General features: G+C 38.8%; 1 protein-coding gene across 5 annotated transcripts in view; it reads right to left on the reverse strand.

Annotated features, from left to right (window-relative positions):
- The window catches only part of RERG (RAS like estrogen regulated growth inhibitor), a 113,152-nt gene that overhangs the window by 69,156 nt on the left and 19,779 nt on the right, over positions 1-24,217 (reverse strand). The window contains exon 3 of one of the 5 annotated variants that reach the window (XM_038576896.1): positions 19,310-19,361. The exons of the other annotated variants lie outside the window; for them this stretch is intronic. Coding sequence (XP_038432824.1) covers positions 19,310-19,361 — 52 coding nt within the window. The remainder of the gene's footprint in view (positions 1-19,309; positions 19,362-24,217) is intronic. 5 annotated transcript variants of the gene reach the window in all.

The raw sequence follows: 24,217 nt of genomic DNA on the forward strand, positions 1-24,217 counted from the left end.
GGCAAGAAATATAATGTAATACTGTCCTTTCAAAGAGAGAGGATTATTATTATACAAGCAATAGAGATCTTGAAATTTTACTGCAAAGGGCTGACATAGGAAGTTCATAAAGTTTTGAATTATAAAATAAAAAATAAAGATTAGCTTTATTTCCAGTGTGAAATGAACCCATAAAGCACATCCATGGGTCCTGGGGCCCCTGCCTCAAGCCATTCATCCCCTAGGAGCCTTCTTCAAACCCCTCCTTTTTATTCTGGCTTAAGAGGTGGGAGGGCTGAGGCCCTGGGTGGAAAGGCCTGAGCTAGCGTCTATGGCTCTGGCATGAGGAGGAGCCCTGCCTCTGCACAGCCTCGACAGCCAAGCTTCCTGCAAGCAGTAGCTCTGAAAACTGTGGCCAAGAATGTTCAAACATAAAATCCCATGCCCTTGAGGCAAATCTAATAAATCATCCATAGCACCCTCTAACTCCAGAGGGACAAGGTTTGAGACTGGAGTCACACTGGCTGAAGTCAATAGGAATGTTGTGGAGCCCTCCTATCCGAAAGAAACTAGGTGATTCTAAACCACCATCCATCCCTTGCACTACTGATAAAGCAATTTCTGAGGTGGATCTATCAGCTATCAGCCTCACTTCTGGATGCCTCACTCCTGACTCCATAGGGATGTATCTTCCCCGTTGGATGTGGTAAGGGATGGAAGGAGGGGTTCCCAACTTTGTGAGCAGAAAGCAGAATTTTCTAGTATTCTTTATCTAAACTGGAGAATAAGGTCACACAGCCAGGTTGCTTCTCGTTAGGCAGACCATGAGTTATAAAGATACTTTATCTGTTCTCCGTCTTGATTCTTCTAATCCATATAAATGATTAATAATGACAATCCTATTGTATTCAGGCTTATCTTTTTCCACTTATTTTTTGTTTCCTTGGCAAACATCCTTAGGCCAGGAAAAAAACGAACATAGACATCAATAGCTTTAAAAATTTGGTTTTGGTTCCTCTTCTGCATCTGAGACTGGTTTAATTTAGAACCAGCACATACAGAACAGTCCAAATAAAATCCTCATCCCTCCCAGAACAGTGAATATTCTGAGCGAGACCCAACAGCCAGCAAGCTAGTCATCTTCATCCTGAAAAATCTTAATCCAAACAGTATCTGAAATATTAAGCTAGAACACTTTTATGAAATTCCATATCCAATTCAAAAGCTGGATGGATTTGTTTCCTTGTTTGTGTTCACAGTTATCCCATTCGTCAAAGTAGCTGATAGCTGGGCTTTGCAGACTTAAAGAGTGAACAACCAACTATTGTCAGGACACAGTGTAAGGTATTGGCTAGATTGCAAATCCTGGCTGTGCCACCTACTTAGCCTTTTATCCCTAATTTCCCCAACTGTAAGCAGAGATAAAGTTAGTTATCTCATAGGGTTGTTAAGAAATTAATACAAAAAGAAATTAATTAATATATGTAAGATGTTCAGAACAATTCCTGAAATATCAGAAGAGCTCAGTAAATGTTAGGCTCTATCATTATGGCTGGGTGAACCTGCTCTCCAATCCATATGGGAAGAAAGGAAGTAACTAAAGTCTGAAAGGGCATCCCTCTAAGTTTCTATCAATAAGGAGAAAGAGAAGATGAGAAGTGAGATCACACATACACAGCCAGGTGGAAAATGCCCCATGAGCTCATTGCAAAGGTGTAGCTGAATGGTTCTGCTATTCAGAGTAAATTCTGAGAGAATGTCATTATGATGCTTGGAAGGAGTCATCTGGAAATTCAGTCATTTTCTCTTTTATACTCCGAAGAATTAAATTACAGTTGATGAAACAATTTTATCCCAGAAGAAGAAAATAACTGGCAGACTATACTTGAAGGGGGTTCTTGTGAAAAGCACTGTCCATATACACCAAGTAATTCCTCCCTTATCTTAAACATAATGGGAACAAAATGGCTAATATGAGTTTTGAAGGTTGAAAATCATCAAATATTGACACAAAGATAGAAGATCACATAAAATACATGTCTTATTTCTTTTCATCTAACACCATTAAGAATACATAAGTTCTAGGAAATATGAGCCTATTGCTAAATTATAAAACATGTACTTTCTTCATACATGTTGATTCCAGAATGATACCAACATCAAGTGATATAAACTGTTCATCTCTATATTCTAACTTAATAATAATGATCTTTCACTTCCTGATGACCTCAAAATATTTTACAGACATTATCTCATTAAGAAGGTATTAATAGGAGATGCTCGCCCAAACATTATGAAAAAGTGATGGGAGATATGGAATGGAAGACCAGAAGTTCAATGAATGTAATGATAATAATCTGAAATGTAATAATAATATAATATTACATAATAATGCATAATATAATAACTTGTTATCATATCATGTTTAATAGTTAAGAAAATGTCTTTTCAGTCAGGATATCATTTAAATTTTAACATAAACTAGGAGAGTGGCAGGAGAATATATAATAATAATCTGTGATCAAGTTGACTCATTAAATTTAGTTGAGGATTTTAACTAAATGCTAAAGCCAACAATAGCCAATCTGTGGAAGGAGCCAAGATGTCCTTCAACAGATGAATGGATCACTTCTTGGCCTTTTGTCTAAGATCAAGTGCAACAGATGAATGGATAAAGAAGATGTGAGATATATATATATATATATATATATACTATATATATATATATATATATAGTATTTTGAGAAGAAAACTATATATATATATATATATATATATATATATATATATATATATAATGGGATATTACTCAGCCATCCAAAAGGATGATTACCTACCATTTACATTGACATGGATGGAACTGAAGGGTATTATGCTGAATGAAATAAGTCAATTGGAGAAAGAAAATTATCATATGGTTTCACTCATATGCAGAATATAAGAAAAAGTGCAGAGGACTATAAGGGAAGGGAGAGAAACTGAATGGGAAAAAATTAGAGAGAGAGACAAACCATGAAAAACTCTTAACTTTGGGAAACAAATTGAAGGTTGCTGATGGGGAGGGGGGTTGGGGGGATAGGGTAACTGGGTGATGGGCATCAAGGAGGGCACGTGATGTGATGAGCACTGGGTGTTATATGATATATAACAACTGATTAATTATTGAAAACCACATCTGAAACTAATGATGTACTATATGTTGGCTAATTGAATTTAAATTTTAAAAAATACATAAAAAAGAAAAGATAGTAAATGCTGAATAAAAATAATTGTGTTGGGAAGGTTGGGTGGCTCAGCAGTTGGGCATCTGTCTTTGGCTCAGGGCGTGATCTCACAGTTCTGGGACAGAGGCCCACATCAGGCTCCCTGCATGGAGCCTGCCTCTCTCTCTGCCTATGTCTCTGACTCTCTCTCTCTGGGTTTCTCATGAATAAAAAATAAAATCTACAAAAATGATGATTTTGTTTACAAATTTAAATGTGTAATGGTATACTTATTCAACACCATTTTTGCAACTCAAAAATTTGCATCTTCTTTCTGAAATATATATAATAAATAAAAGTCTTTCTTTCTGGTAGCCAGAAAATATAGGCATCTAACTCAATTTTTAGTGAAAGAAAACCAATGAAGGCATAAAATATCACATTCGATCCAAACTTCTAGTTCAGGTGTACAATGCAGGAAGAATATTTTCCCTGATGTTATGTAAAGTTTTATGCATGGTATATTTATTTTGCAATCTCATTCTGGGATGTGAAAAAATTAGAAAGCTATTAGGATATTTTTTCTTTAAATAACTGGCCTTCATGTATTATTTTAGAAAAATCACTTTATTATAGTTTATCCTAAATCCATAGAAAGCACAGCTTTTACACAGGCCCTTAAGAGTATGGAGAGCAAAGTCTCATCCTGATTAACCCTAAATACACACATTTCAGGGTAAGCCTGTCACAAATCCAGCTGGGAATAATGCCCAGTTTTATCAGAACTATGTATTTCTTCAGCTTCTCTGAAGAACATACTGGGGAGTCTGTAAACTAACACTTAATATCTCTATTTTCCTATCAAATTTTTGTAGGAAGCCAAGTAACTTTTCTTAAAGTAAAATGTGTGATGTGAATTTATGGAAACCTACTTTATCCTACTATCACCCTCTATCTCTTGCAACCAAGACACATATGTCAAGTCCAATGACACTCATGAGTCAGAACATGATGGTGAGCACAAACTGGAGAAAGGAAATTTTGGGTAAATCACTTAACACCTTTTAGTCCATTTTTCATCCATACCAGTAGTCTCCAAAGGGAGACAAGAAGCACATACCCAAACTTCTGTTTCTATTAATTTTAATTTCATCTTTTAAAAATTTCTACACTTTATAGTTTTTATAATGTGAATAATACATGAGTGTGGTAGTGACATGTAGTTAATCCAAATGAGCCTGGTCCAAAGAGAAGTGAGAGATGTTCTTTTGTATATAGGAGTAGTTTTGCAGAAAGCAGGTCTTATTTATCTTCAAATATGTCATTTACTGTTCCTAAATTTGTGGCTTGCTTCTTTTTAAAAAAGGAACATAGGGATGCTTGAGGTGATTCAGTCCGTTGAGCTTCTGCTTTTGCCTTCGGTCATAGTCTAGGAGTCCTGATGTTGAGCCCTGCATTGAGCTCCACACTCACTGGAGAGTCTGCTTCTCCTTTTGCCCCTCCCTGCTGCTCCTGCTTTCTCTCTCTTTTTCTCAAATAAATAAATAAAATCTTTTTTTTAAAAAAAAGGACTATAAACTATAATTTTTTTCTAGTGAAGAGGTAATAAACCAGAATTTTTGAAATTTTTTAATCCAGCAAACCTCACTCATACCAGTTACATGATCATTCAGGCCTAATTTATCAGGAATTCACAGAGACCCAGATCATTATTACAAGCTATAAACCTGGGAACAGAGTGTGATCAAACCAATGAATTAAATAGCAAGCATCCAATGACAGCAAATCATAATGACAGACAGTGTGTCATAAAAGCAGTCTAATAAGAATTGTGAAAAATGCATATCAAGTCAGTTTGGGGGCAACTTGTGATTTTCCTGTAATTCTTCTTAAAAGGGCCAACTCTTGGAAGTTCGTTCAGAATATGAACTAAGGTGCTTATAAAGTCTCTCTTAGATCGTATGATTTGAAATTATCACAAGAAAGGGGGGGTAGACATAAGGAACAACAATCTGTTTTACATGTAATTTTATTTTCGCTTAACCTTATAGTGACAGAAAAGCAACTCCAACAATTTGTCAAACATAGACTAAGCACTGCACAAATAACCTCCATGTGATTCCCCAACATTTACTTCATTCCTAAGCAGACAAGATCTTAGGGAAGCATATGCCCACAATTTTTTTCTGATGGTATGTTTATATAATATTCATTCCCCCAAAACATTTAGATCTTATGTTGATTGCCACAACTGCCAGAACGCACATAAATTGAACTTAAATTCTGCAATGTTTCAACAACTAGAATATAGAACACGAAATACTTATTTTCTTTGCTCCTGAGATATGGTTTATATTCCTAAAACTGTGTCCTTTTACAACCCAAACCTCAAACACATTCTCTAAAAAGGAATAATATAGGCTGGGATGAAATTTTGTGACCTAAAGCTTGATATTCTAGAATCGTCATTATCTCTCCATGCTTAAAAATGTGCCTCTTTCATCTTTTTCACAGGGAGGAGGAAAAGTCTAAGGTTATTAGGATACTTCTATTTGCCTGATTATTTTTCCCTCTATATAGTCTTGTCCTGAAGGATTCCATTGGAACTTGATCCTGCTATAGCAAGTCATACCTGCTAAAGACAGTAAGTTATAAAGTGCTGTTTCCAGATTCATTACTAAAATTCTAGAAGTTGAGTTAAAGAGATCTTGAATCTTAGTGATCTGATCCTGGGTTTAAAGGATAGACATACTAAAATAATCTTTGCTGATCACTGTTTTTAATGGAAACTAAGATTTACTGAACACCTTTCAGAAACTTTTGAACACATGTGTAACTTTGTATTTATAACTCATATAGGAGATGTTAGTTGTTCCCATTTTACTGGAAATAAAACTGACTCTCAAAATTTAAGTAACTAGTCTAAGGCCATGGAGCTAGACAAGCACAGAGCACATAATCTTCATATTCTTTTTATTAATTTTACACTGTGCCATCCTTATCAAGTTGGTTCTAATAAATTAACAATTTCAGGAAAGCAGCTGTTTAGAATACTGTGGTGAACACACACAGTAGGGTCACAGCAGTGAATCACAATTTTGTGGAAACCCCTCCCCTCACACCTCTTCTTGACTGTGAAAACCGTGACTCATTTCTAACCAATAGAACACAGCAAAGGTGATGGGATGTCATTCTCATAATTATGTTATGTTACCCAGACCGGAGGGAGAGAGATTTATTCGCCAGCTTTGAAGAAGTAAGCTGTCATATCGCAAGGAGGTCATGTGGCAAGGAACTGTGGGTGCTTGTAGAGCCGAGAGAGATCACTGGCTGACAGCAAGAAAATGAATTCTGTGAAAATATTTTTTTTAATTTTTTACTTTTTAACATTTTATTTAAATTCAATTTGCCAACATACAGTATAACACCCAGTGCTCACCTCATCATGTGCCCTCCCTAGTGCCTGTCACCCAGTTACCCCATTCCCCCACCCACCTCCCCTTTTGAAGCTCTTTGTTTCCCAGAGTCAGGAGTCTCCCATGGTTTGTCTTCCTCTCTAATTTTTCCCCATTCAATTTCTCTCCTTTCTCTTATGCTCCCTTTCACTATTCTGTCAAAATCTTAAATGAGTTTGGAAGCAGATTTTTTCCTGGTCAAGCCTCCAGATGAGAATGCACTTGGATGACATCATCATGAAACCCTTAGCAGAGAATCTACCCATGATCAGACTGGCCATCTGGCCCATGAACACTGTGAGATAATAAATGAGTGCTGTGTTAAGTCACTAAATTTGCAGTAATTTGTTATGCAGCCATAGAAAAGTAATACAGATTCAACTCTCTTTATAATATATGGTTTTTTTTAAAGATCTATTTATTTTTAGAGAGAGAGAGGCAGAGAGAGCACAAGAGGCAGGAGCAGAGGGAGAAAGGAGAGAGAATCTCAAGCCGACTCTGTGACCAGTGTAGAGCCCAATGCCTGGCTTGAGCCCACAACCTTGAAGTCATGACCTGAGCTGAAACCACTGGTTGGATGCTCAACTGACTCCGCCACCCAGGCACCCCTACAATATATGGGTTTTAAGCACACAAGGGACAAGTTACTACATTAAACATCTATGTAGATTAAAGAGTGAAACTGCCTTTTCTATGGCAATACACTTCTGAACAGGGGGAAGGCAATCTGCTTAATGATATTCATCTGTGCCAATCTATAAGGAACATCCTTTCCACCCCCTCAAGGAATGCTGATGAAAGATGAGCTTTTAACAGTTTCTCTCTATGGCATGCAAGGGTTCCAAAAGCAACCAGCAACATATTGGCATTGCACGTTTCAACATGAAACCATAGGCTCTCATGTTTGACGGGAAGTCAGTATTTCTTGACTTCCAAAATGGTAAGGCAAGTCAGAGTTTAAAACAGTCCTCCTCCTCCTCTCTTCTTTTCCTTCACTTTCAAATGTGTAACAAACACTTTTTTGCTTCTAGGAGTGAAAGAAATCTTGATCCTCATGAATTATTCCCTTTACCATACGATGCTGTGCAATTCTACACTGATATCAACAATTAAGTTCCAAGCCACAGTTTTGAGAAACTCTAGTGGCCATTATATGCTGAACAGCCACTGTGTACATGGAGCATTTCCTGTTTGCTTTGGTAAGGGTCAGAGGACATCTGAATGGTCAACTGGCAGAAACAGAAGTGCAATTACTCTATTTCGCTCCTTCTGCCACAAGAGTTTTAGAGTTGTCTTACTGCTTTAAGGATGTAATATATTAGTTTGACAGTAAAGATGAACAGGCAACAACAACAAAACCCAGTAATAACAAAGACTCATTCCCTGAAGCTACAAATTAGTTGTTCCTGTCTGTTTTGAAGACTTATAGGGCTGATGAATTCAGTATTTGGAAAACACTGAAATTCGCTCTCATTCTTAGCTATGATGAGGAAGCTGGGGCATGAACGAAAGCTCAGTTGTACAATCAGAGAACAGATTCTGAGCCTCCAATGGTGAACAAGGAAGTGACCTAAGTTCTGTGCTGGGCAATGGCTACAAACTTGGCTTCTCAATGAAGTCCCTAGGGAAACTGAAAAATGCTAATGTTTGGGGCTAGGATGTGGCTTCAGATTTCTTAAATGCTCCCAGATAATTCCAATATGCATCCACTGGTTTAGAGTTGGTAGAAAAAGGGAAGCTACCTGGGTAAGGAAGCTCCTCAGGAAGCCTGCAATTCAATTCAGCTTAATAAATTAAATTTTGTAATACACAATCAAAACATTTCTATTTTCTTTAGAGGTTAATGTTATTTGAAGATTCCCCTTTTCAACTTCCATGTTTCTTAGCTCTGACTACCAGGTGATCTCCTTCTTTGCAGGATTAGTTCTCAGGGTCTCCCTCTCCTTTCTCACTCCTGACAGTGTTCTGGGCAACTCCAACCACTTGTGTGTGTTTGAAAAAGACATTAAAGGAATTCATTTGTTTATTCATCTGAACAATATTTACAAATGCCTACTCTGTTCCATGTATTTTTACAGACAAAAGATTTCATTCTTGCCCTTAAAAACTGAGGATTGAATGGGAAGACAGATGGGGCTTTAAACCATTAGCATACTTTACCCTTGTCAAGATGGGTACAGAGTATAGGAAGACAGTCACGAAAGGACTTAAGTATGATCAGGTAAGGTGAAGAACACTTTGCAGGTGAAAACTGAGCTAATCCTTGAAGGATAAATATTACTTTGCTGAGTGAGCAAAGGGGATAGCTGCTTGTGGTTAGGGATACAAACCCTGTATAAAACTGTGGAGGTAGGAAAGAGAATTGTGACTACTGCACCAGACACAGTGAGTCCGTGGGAGTAGAGGAAGCATAAAAACAAAAGTAAAGTGTGGAAAAGGGCTATCATGCTACATGACCCCTGAATGACTGATTAGGTTCTTAGCAAGTGCCGCTCACTGTCTACGCGCCTTATAAATTTTTTATTTAAACTTCATGGCACACATATGCACTAGATACAATTATTCTTATGTACAAATGAGAGAACTGAGGCCTAGAGAGGTCAAGAGTGTTGTTTCATATTTTAAGCAGCAGTGCTAGTTCACATTTGGTCAGACTCCAGAAGCTAAGCATCATCTGCTCCACCACACTGTCCTTTAAAAAAAGATTCTCTTTATTTATTTGAGAGAAAAGAGAGACAGAGAGAATGTGTGTGTGTGTGTGTGTGTGTGTGTGTGTCTGTGTGTGTGCAGAGTGAGGGGAGAGGCAAAGAGAGAGGGAGAAGCAGTCTACCCGCTGAGCAGGAAGCCCTGTGTAGGGCTCAATCCCAGGACCCTGAGATCCTGACCTGAGACAAAGGCAGATGTTTAACTGACTGAACCATCCAGGTACTTCTATTTTCTCCCCTTTAAGGAGAAAGTGAGACAGCTAAGCAGGTGCCAAATTTATAACTGTAATAATGGCCTCCAACGGGAACTCTTTGCTATATTTTATCATCTATTTCTTCTTTGGAATTATTCAATTAATTCTCTCCTCCCATAATTCCTTGTCACATTGGTCTTGGGTGTGACCTATGCATTAGGATTTGTAAAAGCTCCCCCCTATAATTGTTTTAAATATTTTTTAAATTTATTTTAGGGTAGGGGGGAGGGGCAGAAGAAGGAGCTAGAGTCCTAATCAGACTCAGTGCTGAACACAGAGCATGATGCGAGACTCGATTCCACGACCCTGAGATCATAACCTGAGCCAAAACCAAGAGTCAGATGGTCAACCAACCGTACATTCAGGTGCCCCCCCCCCCGCCCCACATAATTCTAATGTGTACCCAAAGGCTGAGAATGAATGGAGAGGAGATGCAAAGCATGGGTAAGGAAGCTCCTTAGGGAGCTTGCAATTCAATTCTGTGACCATCTGCTCTTAGAATCCCTGATTCTGCTAGATCTCCTTGGATGCCTCTACCTTCTGCTAGGGGAAGGCATCTCATTTAGTGCCAAGAACCTCTCTATGTGAAAGCAATGGCGTTTGTTGTAAGCATTAACAGAGCATCAAGGGGAAAATTCTGAGGTTGGAATCTCTGAAAAATATAATGCTTTTTAAATACCTTCCTGTGTTGTCAAGGTGTGGTCCTTGTGATCACAAGTAAAAAATTACTACCATAATGCCAAATAATGAAATTCTTTATTTTTTTCTTGTTCAGCTTTTATAGCAATCCATATCATCGGGATATTTCCTGGACCATGTGCTCAACCCAAAGATTAACCTTTGTGGAGAAAGACATTTAAAAGCAATACATATTTAATTCTAAAACTTAAAATCTTCTTCTGAGTAAGAAGAGATTAGAAGGAAAATTTAAAAAATAGTTGATATCCATCTGATATATGAGAGAATCTGGCTTTGAGTCAGAGAGATGCAAGGGGAAAAAAGAAGAGAAAAGGAGAAGAGAAGGGAAAAGGGAAGGAGAAAGAAAAGGAAGCTGACTGACTCAGAAAAAAGATGGAGAGGGGCACCTGGGTGGCTCAGCTGGTTAGGTGTCCAACTCTCAGTTTCAGCTCAGGTCATGATCTCAGGGTGGTGAGATCGAGCCCTCTCTCTTAGCTCCCTCCCTCCACCCCACTGGCCCTGGCACTGACTGTTGAATCTACTTGACATTCTCTCTCCCTCTCCTTCCACCCCTCCTCCCCCACCCTCACACACAAATGCACAAACTGTCTCTCTAAAATAAAATTTTAAAAGAAAAAAAGAAAAAAAAAAGAAGAAATTAAAAAAAAAAAAAAACACTTGGAGACTACTTCTTCACAGCCATATGAGATAAGTGACAAAGAACAGGCCTTGCTATTAATGAAAATAAGCTGCCAAAGTCCAGGACCATGCGGAAAATAACAAAGCATTTAATTATACAGTGACAGTTGCAGCGCTGGGGATTTCCCGGAGATTAATGGAGCAGCTGGGAAGAGTCGATGGCCCTGGGGACAGCCGAAATGATCCCAGTGAATGAATAATACCCAGGAAAAGCCTCTTGTTAACTTCGCTATTAAGCAGAAAATGGTGGAGGACCTGGGTGCCTGGTTTGTTTTCTCCTTTTTCTTCCTATTTAAAAAAACTTAACACAGGGGATAGCTTGGTTTCAATTAAGATTCCTACAGAGATAATTAGACTGTCTAATTTATCTCTCACCAAGTCTCTTAACCATGGATAAAACTTTCACTACACTGGGAGTTAGGATCAAGGTAATTGTTGAAAAGATGGGAAGGGCAGAAGAATAGATGTTATAAAAATTGAGCTTCTAAGAGGTGATAGAACAGGTGTTCAGATCAAGAATTAGGATGAGACCATGATGAACCCCAAGTAAAAGATACTATTCTTTTTGGAGAATAAGGCTTACAGTGTAAAGGAGAGTAAATGCAATATTCAGCACAACCATATGCTAAATATTAACATACTAATACAAAATTTAAATTTGACTTGACTGGCAGCCAGAAAGTTCCTTAGGTCTGGGGTCTTAGCACCATTACTAATTGGCCCATATGTCAGCGACCAGCTATACCACTGTTAACTCTTAAGTCTGACAATGTCTGATACTAACGTGAATTAAAGCCAAATATATTTATTGCTGCGTCTTGGTCATTTAGCTATTTTTAATAGCAAAACTCAATACTCTGAGACCTTTTCAATTGTCCTAGGAGAACTACAATGAAGTAAGCATTTATTATTCTTTTGTAGGATTATATCTTGCTTTCCTTTGCATTATCAGGAAATAAACAAATACCGAAGACACAAGGACCTAGAAAATTTCTTCCCATTATAGTAAATAAGAATAGATGATGCCAAACTGGGTCACAGAGTTCCAGAACTAGAATGGGTTCTTAAACAGGCAGTAGTTTTATTTTAAGGATGAGGAATAGATATCCAGAGACATGGATTATTTGCTTGCCCAAGGTCACAAGGCTAACCGTGGCAAAGTCAAGACCATAACTTCTGTCCCCACCCCCACCCAATCCAAAGTTCATATACTTCTACCAGCATTTTCTTTTTCTCACACGGTCAGCTTCTCCTTGGTGAAGAGATGTTTATCTTTCATTCTCTAATAGAATAAGCTTTTGACAAAGGACAAGAGAGCACACTCTGCTCAAAGATCCAAGCTTGGGTAAGCACTGTCAGTTGGAAAAGGTCACAATGTTTCTCTGATATAATAAGGAAGTTACACAAACACATGTACAAAGATTTCTAATCTACTGACATTCTTCTTTGATCATCATGCATGAAGAAATGTCCAGAAAGGAGACAGTATGAAGTATATCAATGAAAAGGGAGTAGTCTTGGGATCAGTTCTTGCTCTAACACTAATGCCTACACTAATTTATCTTCTCTACACTTTGGCTTTACCAAACAATGGGAATACATTTTACATATTTAGTGTGAAGATAAAAAATGAGTTAATTGTATGTAGCATATAATAGATACAATATAATGTGTGTTTATACCAAGAGCATATTAAAATTGTATGTAGCATGTAATGTGTACTTAATAGTAAGATTTTTATCTGTTCTTTCTTAACAGAGCCTTTCCAGCCAAAATGATAATTATTAGAGAGAAATAAATGTTCTAGAGAAGGAGGAACCTATTATTCCTTCCACAGTTTTCTACTCACCACGGGCAGGAGTTAAAAGAACACCCCAGACAACATGTCCTCTCAGGAGAGAGAAAGAGAGAGAGAGAGAGAGAAGGAGAGAGAGAGAGAGCAAGCGCACTCTTGGTCTCTTGACATCAGTGATCAAAAGAAGCCAAGGTTTCCCATATTGTCCCTCTTCCCAGTAAGTCAAGTAGAACTTTCTGTGATGATGGAAATGTTCTCTATTTACACTGTCCTTCCCAGATTCTTTTTCTTTTTCTTTTTTTGTTCTACCCAGATTATTGAAATAGCTGCCTAACTCTTTCTTTGTCCCACCCTTGTTTCAAATCTCTCTGCCCTAAATACACACCCTATTGTATTCTTAGTATAGAAATCAGAACAGTATAATTAAAATGCAAACCATATCGTATCACTGCTCTGCTTAAAATATTTCAGTGGCTTTTCATCTCATTCCAGTAAGAGTCAAAGTTGTTACACTGACCAATAAGCACCTATATGGTTTCACCATCTTCTAGAATCTCTCTGACCTCTTTCCCTTCCTCCATTCCACTCCTCTCCTCTCCAACTAAATTGGCCTCCCTCTTCAGTGTCCTTGCATACATAGAACCTTTGCACTTACTGTTCCATTTGCCTGGAATGCTTTTTATTCAGATAGCCAACCACAAGACTCACTCCCTCACTTTCTTCAGATCTTTGCTTAAATGACATCTTTTCATTGAAATCTTCCCTGATCACTCTTTAAAATTGCAACCCTCAACACTGTTTCTACTCCCATTTTTAATTTTTTTTCCATTACAGCTATGATCATTTGACATAATTTGCATTATTTTTTTCTTATTTTATCTCTTCCCCTTTAGAATGTAAATTCCATTATTTTTAAGTAATTGTTCCTTGTTATATTCCCAGAGTTTGGACTGTGTCTAGCATACAGTAGGTATTAAATAAACATTGGTTGTATAAATGTTCTCTAGCTAAAATATGAGGAAGAAGGAGCTTCTGGGAGAATTTACATGACCTTCACCAAAGTGAGGGCTAAGAAGTGGAGAGCTTGGTGAACCTCATCATCAAAAGTTCATGGAAAAGGCAGAAAGCCATAGCCTTCTAGTTATCACCAATTTCAGTAAGGATACAAACCAGGGAGCTTGACATTAACAGCTCTCTATAATTTCTTAGACTGTGAACATCCCCAAATATATTATTTTCATAACAATCTATTTTTTTTAATGCTTTGTGTTTTTTTAAGTTTATTTATTCATAAGATACACACAGAGAGAGAGAGGCAGAGACACAGGTAGAGGGAGAAGCAGGCTCCCTACAGGGAGCCCGATGTGGGACTCCATCAGGAGACTCCACGATCACACCCTGAGCTGAAGGCAGACGCTTAACCACTGAGCCACCCAGGCATCCAATCTATTTATTTCTTAGCATTAACTTAAAATGTTAATTTTCTTAGTAACAGGAAGACAGGGAAGAATTGAGGTTACACTATATAGAGTCCAGGCTAAGGATACGATTAGAGGGGTTTGAAGAACTGTAAGAATTAAAGCAGATAGTGATAGTTTAAATAAAACCGTAAACACCATTAGGTCCATAGTGCCTGTGACAAGTGATACAGGATAACATGGGAAGCCAGCTGGGGTCTACAGTGGGTCCTCAGGATTTAAACAGAGAGAAGGCCTTTGGGATGCTGAAACACCTGAAAGCAAATGTCATTGGCAATGGGTGCCCATCATTTTAGAGAGATCCAAAGGTGGTAAGATGTTTCTTGGTTTGTAAATTAACACACTTATAATACTAGAACCAAAGGAAGTTTTTGATATTTGGAACATCTGGGTTAAGTACCTGAAAACATAAGGATAGATAAAAACAAGAAGAAAGACCCTTGGTTTAAGAGTTTAATAACGGACAGCTAAAGATAGAAAACACAAAAGAGAAGACAAAGTCATCCAGAGCAAGTAGATTCAGTTTCTGTGACTGCACAGCAAACTGCATAACAAATTTAGAGGCTCAAAACACCCTTGATTATCTCTTAAGTTCCTTGGGTCAGGAAATTCACCAGATTGCAGAGTCAGTTGGGATTGTGGTCTCATCAGAGGCTTGATTTGGGCAAGATGCACTTCCAGGCCTCTTCAGGTTGCTGGTAGAATTTCAATTCATGGCAGTTGTAAGACCCATGCTCATTTTCTTTGCTGGCTGTCAGCTCCTAGAGATTACCCATAACTTTTTGCCATGCAGCCCTTTCACAACATGGTGTCTTATTCCTTCAGAGCCAGAACCGGGGTCTCTCACTTCAGTTGGCTGAGATGGAGTCATACATGATGTAACTTAATCATAGAAGTGACATCCCATTCTTGCCATTTTCTATAGGTTAGCAACAAGCTACAGTTTATGCCCAAACTCCAGGGAAGGGGATGTAACTCATTAGAGACGCTCTCCAGGTATGTCTGTCATACCCACACAAGCATCATCATAGAGCTCCAGATGACTACGTTTGAGTCACAGGCTGCCACTGCCATATATGATAGTGTGGATCTATGTGTAGACTAAGAAATGATGGACGGATTCTGGATGGGGAACTGAGCATTCTAAACAGGAAGTGTCCCTCACCCTCACCACCATCACACAAAAGAAACAGTAGCTTCTGTTCATTATACCTTCCGGAAATTTCTCAAATCTGTCCATGTTCTCTATAAAGCTCACCAGGTGTCAAGGTCTTTGCCATTCCTTGCTGGGACTGCTAGATCAGCTTCCTAACTGGTCTCCCTGAACCTCTGCCTCTGCCCTATCCCTCTTTATGATCTATTCTTCACACAGAAGCCAGAGTGATTTTTCTAAAACATAAATATGATAGCATAGCTCCCCAATAAAAGCGCTTTACTAGCTGTCCCTCTCATTTTAGTTACAAACTTCTTAATATAGTCTGGTTTCTGCTTCACCTCTTTAGCTCCCCCTGAGCTCCATGATCCATTCCAATTGGCGATGCTTGTTGTTTTTTCAAAAGCTCCATGTTTTTTCTTGCCTCCACTCTTGCTCTGCTATTTCTTCTGCCTGAAACATATCCCTATACCCCTCCTGCCTCCTCTCTCCCCAAACAACCCAGACTTGCTAACTTGTATTCATCTTTAGCTCTGTGATCTCTGATTCCCCAAGCCTAAATTAAGTGCTGCTTCTGTGTATCCCCACAGAACCATGTACCTCCCCTTTCCTGGCACTAGTTGCTTTATCAGGATCTACCTGGTTTATTAGCTGCTAAATCCCTGAAACTAACAGTGATTCAACCTAGGGCTGCTGAGTAGCTGTTGAATGAATAAATGACAAGTTTTATGATTAGCAGCTATCTTGCCACTGTCCCAAATGTCTTACATTTACTTTCTAGTGTTGAAAAGTATAGAGAGATAACTAAATATCACATATGCAAGGACTTCTTGTGTGGAGATAATTTTAGACTTAAAAGAGTTGTAAAAATAGTAGAGTTCCCTATTCCTTTCACCCACATTCATGAAATGTTAACATCTTACATAACCATAGCACAATGACCACAACTAAGAAATTAACATTGGTACAGTACCATTAACTAAACTACAGCTCTTATTTGGTTTTACTAGTTTTTTCAGTAATGTCCCTTTTTTTTTTCTCCCCTTCAGGATACAATGCAGGATCTCATGCTGCACATAGGATGGCCACATCTCCTTATTCTCTTCCAATCTGTGACAGATCCTCAGTCTTTCTTTGTCTTTCTTGACCTTGACATTTATAAAGAGTACTGGCCAGCTATTTATATAGAATGTCCTTCAATTTGGGCTTGTCTGATGTTAATCTGTGATCAGATATGAGATTATTGGAGTTACTGGAAAGAATGCCACCAAGATGATGTGTCCTTCTCAGGGCATCGTATCACTATGGCATTATGCCCTCTTCCTAGTGATGCTAACCTCTAGGACTTGGTTAAGGTGGTATCTGCCAGGTTTCTTCACTGTACAGTTACTATTGTTCCCTTTATAATTTTTTTTTGAAGATTTCTTTATTTACTAGAGAGAGAGTGTGTGCACATGGGCAGGGGGGAAGAGCAGAGTGAGAAACTCAAACAGGTCTGTGCTGAGTGCAGGTCCTGATATGGGACATGGTACAACAAGAATTGTATCCCACAACCCCTACATCATGACCTGTGCCGAAATCAAGAGCCAGATGCTCAACGTATGGAGGGATGCCCCTGTTCCCTGTGAAACATTCAGACTATGCAAATATCTTGTTTCTGCTTAAACTTTTACCCACTAAACCCACCCATGGTTGCCTGCAGCAATTATTACCATGTTGTTCAAATGTTCTATTTCCTTTGTTCATTCTTTAGTATTTAGAATTTCTTTATAAGGAAGGTTTGTCATTTCTTCCACTTTTATTTCTTTAGTCACTTATTTGTTGCAAGACTATACTTCCAATCGCTTCTCGGCCTTTTGGCTAAGATCAAGTGAAGACTATACTTCCAGGGATCATTTCATAGTTTGTTTATATCAGTATGGATGCAAGAATATCCATGTTTTCCCCCGGGGTTATAATCAGTACTATTACTGGGTTTATGTTCATATTTTGTTCAAATGATTTCAGTTCTCACCCCTGGAAGCCCTTTCAGGTTAGTAGGCATGCCTCCATGCTCTGTTTTTCAGTTCTTCCTTACTTTCTGACACCACAAGATATCCAATGCTCATCTTTCATTTGTCTGCCCCAGCCCTGGAACCAACCACTTCTCCAGGGAATCCTGATTCCTTTTATTAGAGAATTATACTTGCCTGTCTGAACTCCACACCCATTCTCACACTTCCCGCACTGAAATCCTCTCTTCTGTTTCCCCTTAATATGACAGTTTTAGAAACCTATAAGGGTCCATGACATAATAACAGACATATGAAAATACAAAATAATAGAAAGGGTGCTGAATTTAGAGCTGGAAGATATTCCTGATAATCTAGCATTTTAACTCTGAGTCTGGTTTGGATAGAAAATATATTGTAAGTAAGAGCAAGTATAAATATCATTGCGAAGGAAGAAACGCTGCCTAAAAACACTTGGCTATTATTTTCCCTGCATGCATTCTCCTGTTCCTAAATTTCAATGGAAGGCAAAGGATTCAGGTTATTATTATACTACAAAAAGGAGTGAATCGGTGAAAAGAGCCTTGCTTCTTTTTAGTCTCTACTTTCCCACCCCTCCCCCAAAAGGATTTGAATCTGAGATTTTCCTTTGCCAGCAGGAAAAAAAGTAAGTACCTCAAGAACAATCAAAACAATGACTCACAAACTGTGCAAGGATTTAAGATTATTTCCCTGTTTTGAGAACTTTGGGGGGATTATGCTAAATAATATGCTGAAGGGTAAAAAAGAGTGTGCAGCTGTAGGACATCTATGCTTGCATGACACACATTCACAGGATCCAGGCTGGACTCTAAATAACAAACACTGACTTCCTTCAAAAGCACATTCCAGGCCTGCTATTAAGGGAGCAAAGGCAAAAGACATTTAAGTATGATCATAAATGATCATTTAGAAGTCACTGGAAACTGATCTTTTGAAGCACTCTTTCTCTACTGTCTCATATATTGTCTGCTGCTCCCCAGGTCTCAAAATATATATGTTCTCCCCTCAGAACCTATGCTTTTGAAAATAGCTTTTATTAGGTGGAATGTTTTTAATTAAGAAAAAAAAAAAAAGAAGCCTGATCTCTTGAAAAAGGTTGGTGTTCAGTGAAATCTGTACTAGGAATGTTTCGCTCTTTTACTAGCATTCCATTATCTCAGATTCATGCACTATATATACAGTCTTGGTGTTGTTTAAAAGCCTGGAGCCCATCTCTTCCAGGAATGCTTAACACGATGTCCAGTTTACAGCTGCCAAGAAAGGAGTGCTATTTTGCTGTATTGGTTAAAAGCAATTCTGTTGACCATAGCAGGACCTCTTGCTGTGTCCATACTTCACCCTCTGGTTGCTGCACGATACTGGGTTGATTGTCTGACCACTGAGAACTTGATGAAATCCATAAAGAAAACCCTACTGGTGGTTGTCAGGTTCTCCAGGTATAATTTCCACAACTATCTCAATATCCACCAGTTAAGCAAGATCAATTTCCAGGTTGTTAGATGGCACAGAGTAACTTACATCAAGGATTCACCCTCAACATGTATCAGAAATTGAGTTTTTTTTGTTGTGTTTCTTAAGGATCTTTATATATTGTCTTCCAATATACAAAGGTTTAACGTATTCCCCCAGAAAGTTAGAGCGTATCAAATTAATGCTTGCAAAGTGACTTGGGTAAAGTCCTCCTGAACATCATTATAGTTGTGGCTAATGGACAAGTAGGGAAAGATTCTAATGAGTCACCCAGAGATGGTGGCAGAATGGCAGAGATTCCCTCACTGCCTTCAAGAGGGTTGCTATGGGTGAGGTCCAACATGGGCTAAGGATTAGCCTAACCCAATACAGATGGAATGAGGTACAAACTCTTTGAGACCCCTTACCTGTCTTTCCCATGTTATGTACAAAGGCCACTGTCCCAAATGCAAAAGGTACCTAATTAGGAAGTAAAGAGTTGGATCATCAGAGACAGGTCATTATTAATCTCCAATCTTTCCTGCCTACTCATCTTCTTCCTGCTAAGTAGGTGGCCTTCACTCTGCTCTGGGGATGATTGTGTATCCTGGTTCTGAAACCACTCATGGAAAATCTCCATTTACTTTCTTAATGCACAACAAGTTTGGCTGTTTTTTTTTTAACTGTTGGTTTAGTTAATTGCCCAAATCCATCAGCATTTATTTGTCTCAAATTGAACTGAGGTCAAAAGAAAATCAGTTCAGGAAGGTGGGAGGAAATCAGAGTTGGCTGCCATATGGCACCAAACTGAGGCAAGCAGATACCTAGAAGTTGCATCACTGATGATAAATACACTATTAACATGCCATCCTCCTCCCCAGAAGGCTTGCAGCTTCAGTTACCATCCTATGTTCCCATCACCAAATCACATTTAAATTGGATTTATGAACAACTTAAGATGGAGAGCCACTCAATCAGATGGTTTTGTGTTTTATGTATCTTGAGATATTTAAAATAAGCTGGACAGACAAGCATGTGAAAAGGACATAGCTGTCTACCCAGAATGCTCACTGGACTGCATGCATGCTTCACCCACAGCAACACTCTCAAAGCTGTGTGACCTTTGACTACCTGAGGAATATGAGCCAATGACATCTCTTCTCCCTTCATGACATTTAAAATCTGGGAAAGAAATGGCTATTCCTCCACAAATTATGTCAGTAAGCCCTCTGCAGTCAACAATTTGTTGAACAGGATCCATCCTGAGTCAAGTTAGAAAGCAGCCCAGTCCTAGAGATACGTGGGATGTGCACACCATCCATGTGAAATGGTGTGGATGCAGAGGTTTTGTTTGTTGATGGAAAAAAGGAAAACATTTTGTTCTACCCAGGCACAGCTTTTCTGACTGAAGAGTTGATCCTGGATGAAGATAATTAACATCAGCTTGCTACAAGGTTGGCAGAGATATGCTGGAAAATGACCCCTTGTCTTAGCCGATCTTTTCCCTTGAGGAAGTATTTCTCAAACAGATGCAACCCCCAGCTCAGGCTTCATCTGAGTGACTGTGCTTGAGTTTTAAGCCCTCGTGCAAAGGTCAGTCAGGTCTCCTCTACTTCCAAGACTGTGGACCTCGCACCCAAAATATGCCGAGTCAACTCAAGCAAACACACAAGTGAAGAGGAAGCTTTTGGTGAGTGGTGAATAGTTAGTTTACACTGAAAACAAAATCCATGCCACCTCTCTCGGATGATAAATTGTTTTTTAAAGACCTGCAGAAGAGGTGATTCCCCAGTTGCAGGCAGTAGTTCATTCAAAGAAAGGGGTTTTTTACCCCTATTGTGTTGTACTGGAGAGGAATAGCTATTCTTCAGCATTCATGGCACAGTTTATATTTAACAAATACTGTGTGATCCTTCTTAATTGCTGACACTGAAACAGAAGAGTCCTAGGTGAGAGCAAGAAGAGAGGTGAAAGCAAGGTCAGGAACAAGGGAGAAAGTTGCTAATCACAAAGTAAGGTCGAGGGGTTCCATCTCATGTATAATAACAATTGCTAACACTGACTGAGCTTTCAGTAGTTGTCAGGCACTGTTCTAAGTATGCTCATAGATTATTCCACTTAATACTTACAATGACACCTGGGGCAGTCTTTCATTCTACAAATATTTATTGAGCAACTACATACAACGTGTCAAACACTAGTCTGGGTGCTGGGGCTGTTGCACGTGTCATAACACAAAAATGCCTGTATTCTGTAGCTTTCATTGCAGGGAAGCCAAGAAGCAGTGCAGCCAGGATCCGAATTCAAGAAGTCTGGCTACTGAGCTATAAAATTATTATAGTTATTAGCAAGGTATCATAAAATGCAGCCTCTTTTGGAGCCAATGGGAATCTCATAAATCACCAATAGTTAAAAGTGAAACAATTGGGAGATATTTGCATTCTCTGATACTATTGGATTGGCGAAATTGAACTACTCTCAACTAGGACAGTCTAAGCAGGCAAGGCCTAGAACTGAAGAGAGCTAGCATTTGCAGTCAGCGCTCCTGGGTTCCAGTTCTGAACCACCATTCACTACATCTATGCTGTGGGCAAGTTGCTAAACCTCTTGGAACCTCCATTTACTCATCAGTAAGACAGAGATCATAACAAGACCTAAATGGTGGTGCTATGATGAGCCATTAGGTGAGGTATTATAAGTAAAGTATTTTGTAAAATGCCTGGTGTTCTGTGAAGGAAGATATTTTTATTATTCACTGTTTAGGGGCCCTCAATGCTAGACAACAGAATGTTCTCATGAAGCTAACTTAAGTCATCTTAGGAATGTGAGCCCTGCACCTTATAAATTCCTGACTATACAGACCAGGGCACACTACACCCATCTGTCTTCAGCATGTGTGCTCATGGGGGTGGGCAGTGCACAGAGAGTGGACAGGCTGCCCTGCCTGACCCAGGGCACTATTTAGCCTGACTCAGAGGCTGAGCAACCTGTATTGGGGAGACTGGTTTTCATCCTGTGCCACCAGCTTTGCTTCCTTTAGGTGTCTGCCCTAAAAAAGCCCAGGTTATCTAGGGCCCATAGAAAACCAAGATTCCTAAAGATCATAAACTGCTTTGTCTATGAGGATATCACTTGGCCTGGATCCCCGTATTCAATGCTTCAGTTCTCTTTAGTGGTGGACTAAACTTTCCCTTTTATCTCTCTTACGGTCTTCTCCCTTGGTGAGGATGCATCCATTGAGATATGTGCATGGTTTGAACAACTATGGGTATAGCCTCCTCTCCTATGTGTACCATTCTCTAAGGCAGCCCCTTCTTTTCCAAGAGGGGTGCAGGACTCCAGTCCACCCAGAACATGCCTCACTCAAATGATCACTCATTGTGATGCCCTGTACTTGGAAACTAACTAGCTATGATTCTTTAGCATTTTGGTCATCTCCACTCAGTTGGTCTCCATGAAGTCTTATTAGGACTCCATTCCTGAGTTTTCACAGACTATTTTGAACTTTGGGGCAAGGGGGCAAATGTAGACACAGACTCAGAGAATTTATTTTGGATAGAAAATATTGATTCTCAGCAGTTTCACACTGTATGCAGCCAAATTTTCTAGGAGCCTCAATTTTCATGCACAAGAATCCAAATTATCACACATTTACTACTCAACAACACAAACTTATCATCTTATACTTTTGTAGGCCCCTGACAGTTATCAGGGCCCCTCTGGAGGCTAGGAGAGAATCCATTTCCCTGCCTCCTCCAGCCCCCAGAGTTTATCCATATTTTTTGGCCAATGGTCCCCTTTCTCTGTCCTCAAAGCCAGCACCTCATTACACCTCTGTGACCATTCCTTCTTAGTCACATCTTCCCTTTGCCTCCCTGCAGCACATCTCTGACCTCAGCCTAGAAAGGTTCTTCAATTTTTAGGAATCATGGGATTAGGCTGGGCAATCTAGAAGAATCTCCTCATGTCAAGGTTCATAACTTCAATCATATCTGTAAAGTCCCCTTTGCCATGTAAGAAAATATATTGACAGGTTCTTGAGATTGGGGCATGGATATCTTTGGGGAGTCATTACTCTGCCCATTGCAATGCTCTCACAGCCCCCAATGGGAGTTCCACATGCAAATATATTCACTACATTCTAAGGTTCTCAATATTTACAGTCTATTATATCTATTCATAGTCCCAAAGCTCACATTAATCTCACCAGCTCCAAAGTCCCAAATCTCATTAACTACCTCATATAAACCAGCTATGGGTGAGGCTCTGGGTGGCAACAGGAGGTAATCTTTTTCCAATGCAAATATTTTAAAATAACACAGTTGTTACTGTTTCTATAGTTAACACATTTTATCAAATGCTTCCATTTGGTGATGGCATTCAAAAAGACCATGAGTGGGTATTTTGTTTCCTTTTGTTTATTCCAAAAGACTATGAGTGGGTATCTTGTTTTGTTTTGTTTCTGTATGTCCCCATATGTCTACTGCATTCCACTTTAATCTTTCCATTCTGTCTGCAGCTCTAAAAAGCTACATATGAAACTAAATGAAGACGAAATATTAAGCCCATTAGAATCTCAGAATTTTCCATATATTTCAAACTTAGGAAACACTACTACTCATAGAGGGTTTAGGTTTTTGACTTTTTGGAGTAATACTCTTAGTCAACACACACACATGCACACACACACACACAGACATTCATCAAGTAACAGTGGAGATTAGAAAATTACCTAACTTAATTGAATGGCTAGTCCAGTATCTTTTAAAATTCAGTTTCGTTTCCACCTTTATTGATATATCTTCATAGAAAAATACTCCAAGATTAAAATAAACCTGATATTTCTTGGAAATTGCTTTCTTTATGTTTGCATTTGTTTACCAATAAAACAAAACCCTTTCACTGTCATAAAATTATAGTAAATTTGGAGTCATTCAAACCAGGACATGTTAGAAATAAACATATCAATAGTGCGAATTGTGTCAGAACTTAATACGAGGTGCAGAGGACTTAAAATAAGCTTGACTAAGCTAAGGAATTTGGGAGACTCTGATGACTATTCTATAGGGGATCAAATAATATAGAAGTGTTTAATTACTAACTATGGCAATGCAATATTGCACAAATAAAAGATAATCTTTAAAAATCTTGTTTCGTGATACTTTAAGTAAAATGCACTTACAGAAGCTACATTTTCTCATGATGGTTGGTTTGAGAATTTCGTAATTTGCACTGAAAAAACCTCCTTTTTACTGAATCTGAAACAGTGACCTGAAAAACTATATGCAAAGTTTCCACCTTGACATCACAACTGTTTATGCCAATTATTCATCCAA

The sequence above is a fragment of the Canis lupus genome, chromosome 27 (assembly GCF_011100685.1).
Source record: "Canis lupus familiaris isolate Mischka breed German Shepherd chromosome 27, alternate assembly UU_Cfam_GSD_1.0, whole genome shotgun sequence".
Lineage (NCBI taxonomy): Eukaryota > Metazoa > Chordata > Mammalia > Carnivora > Canidae > Canis > Canis lupus.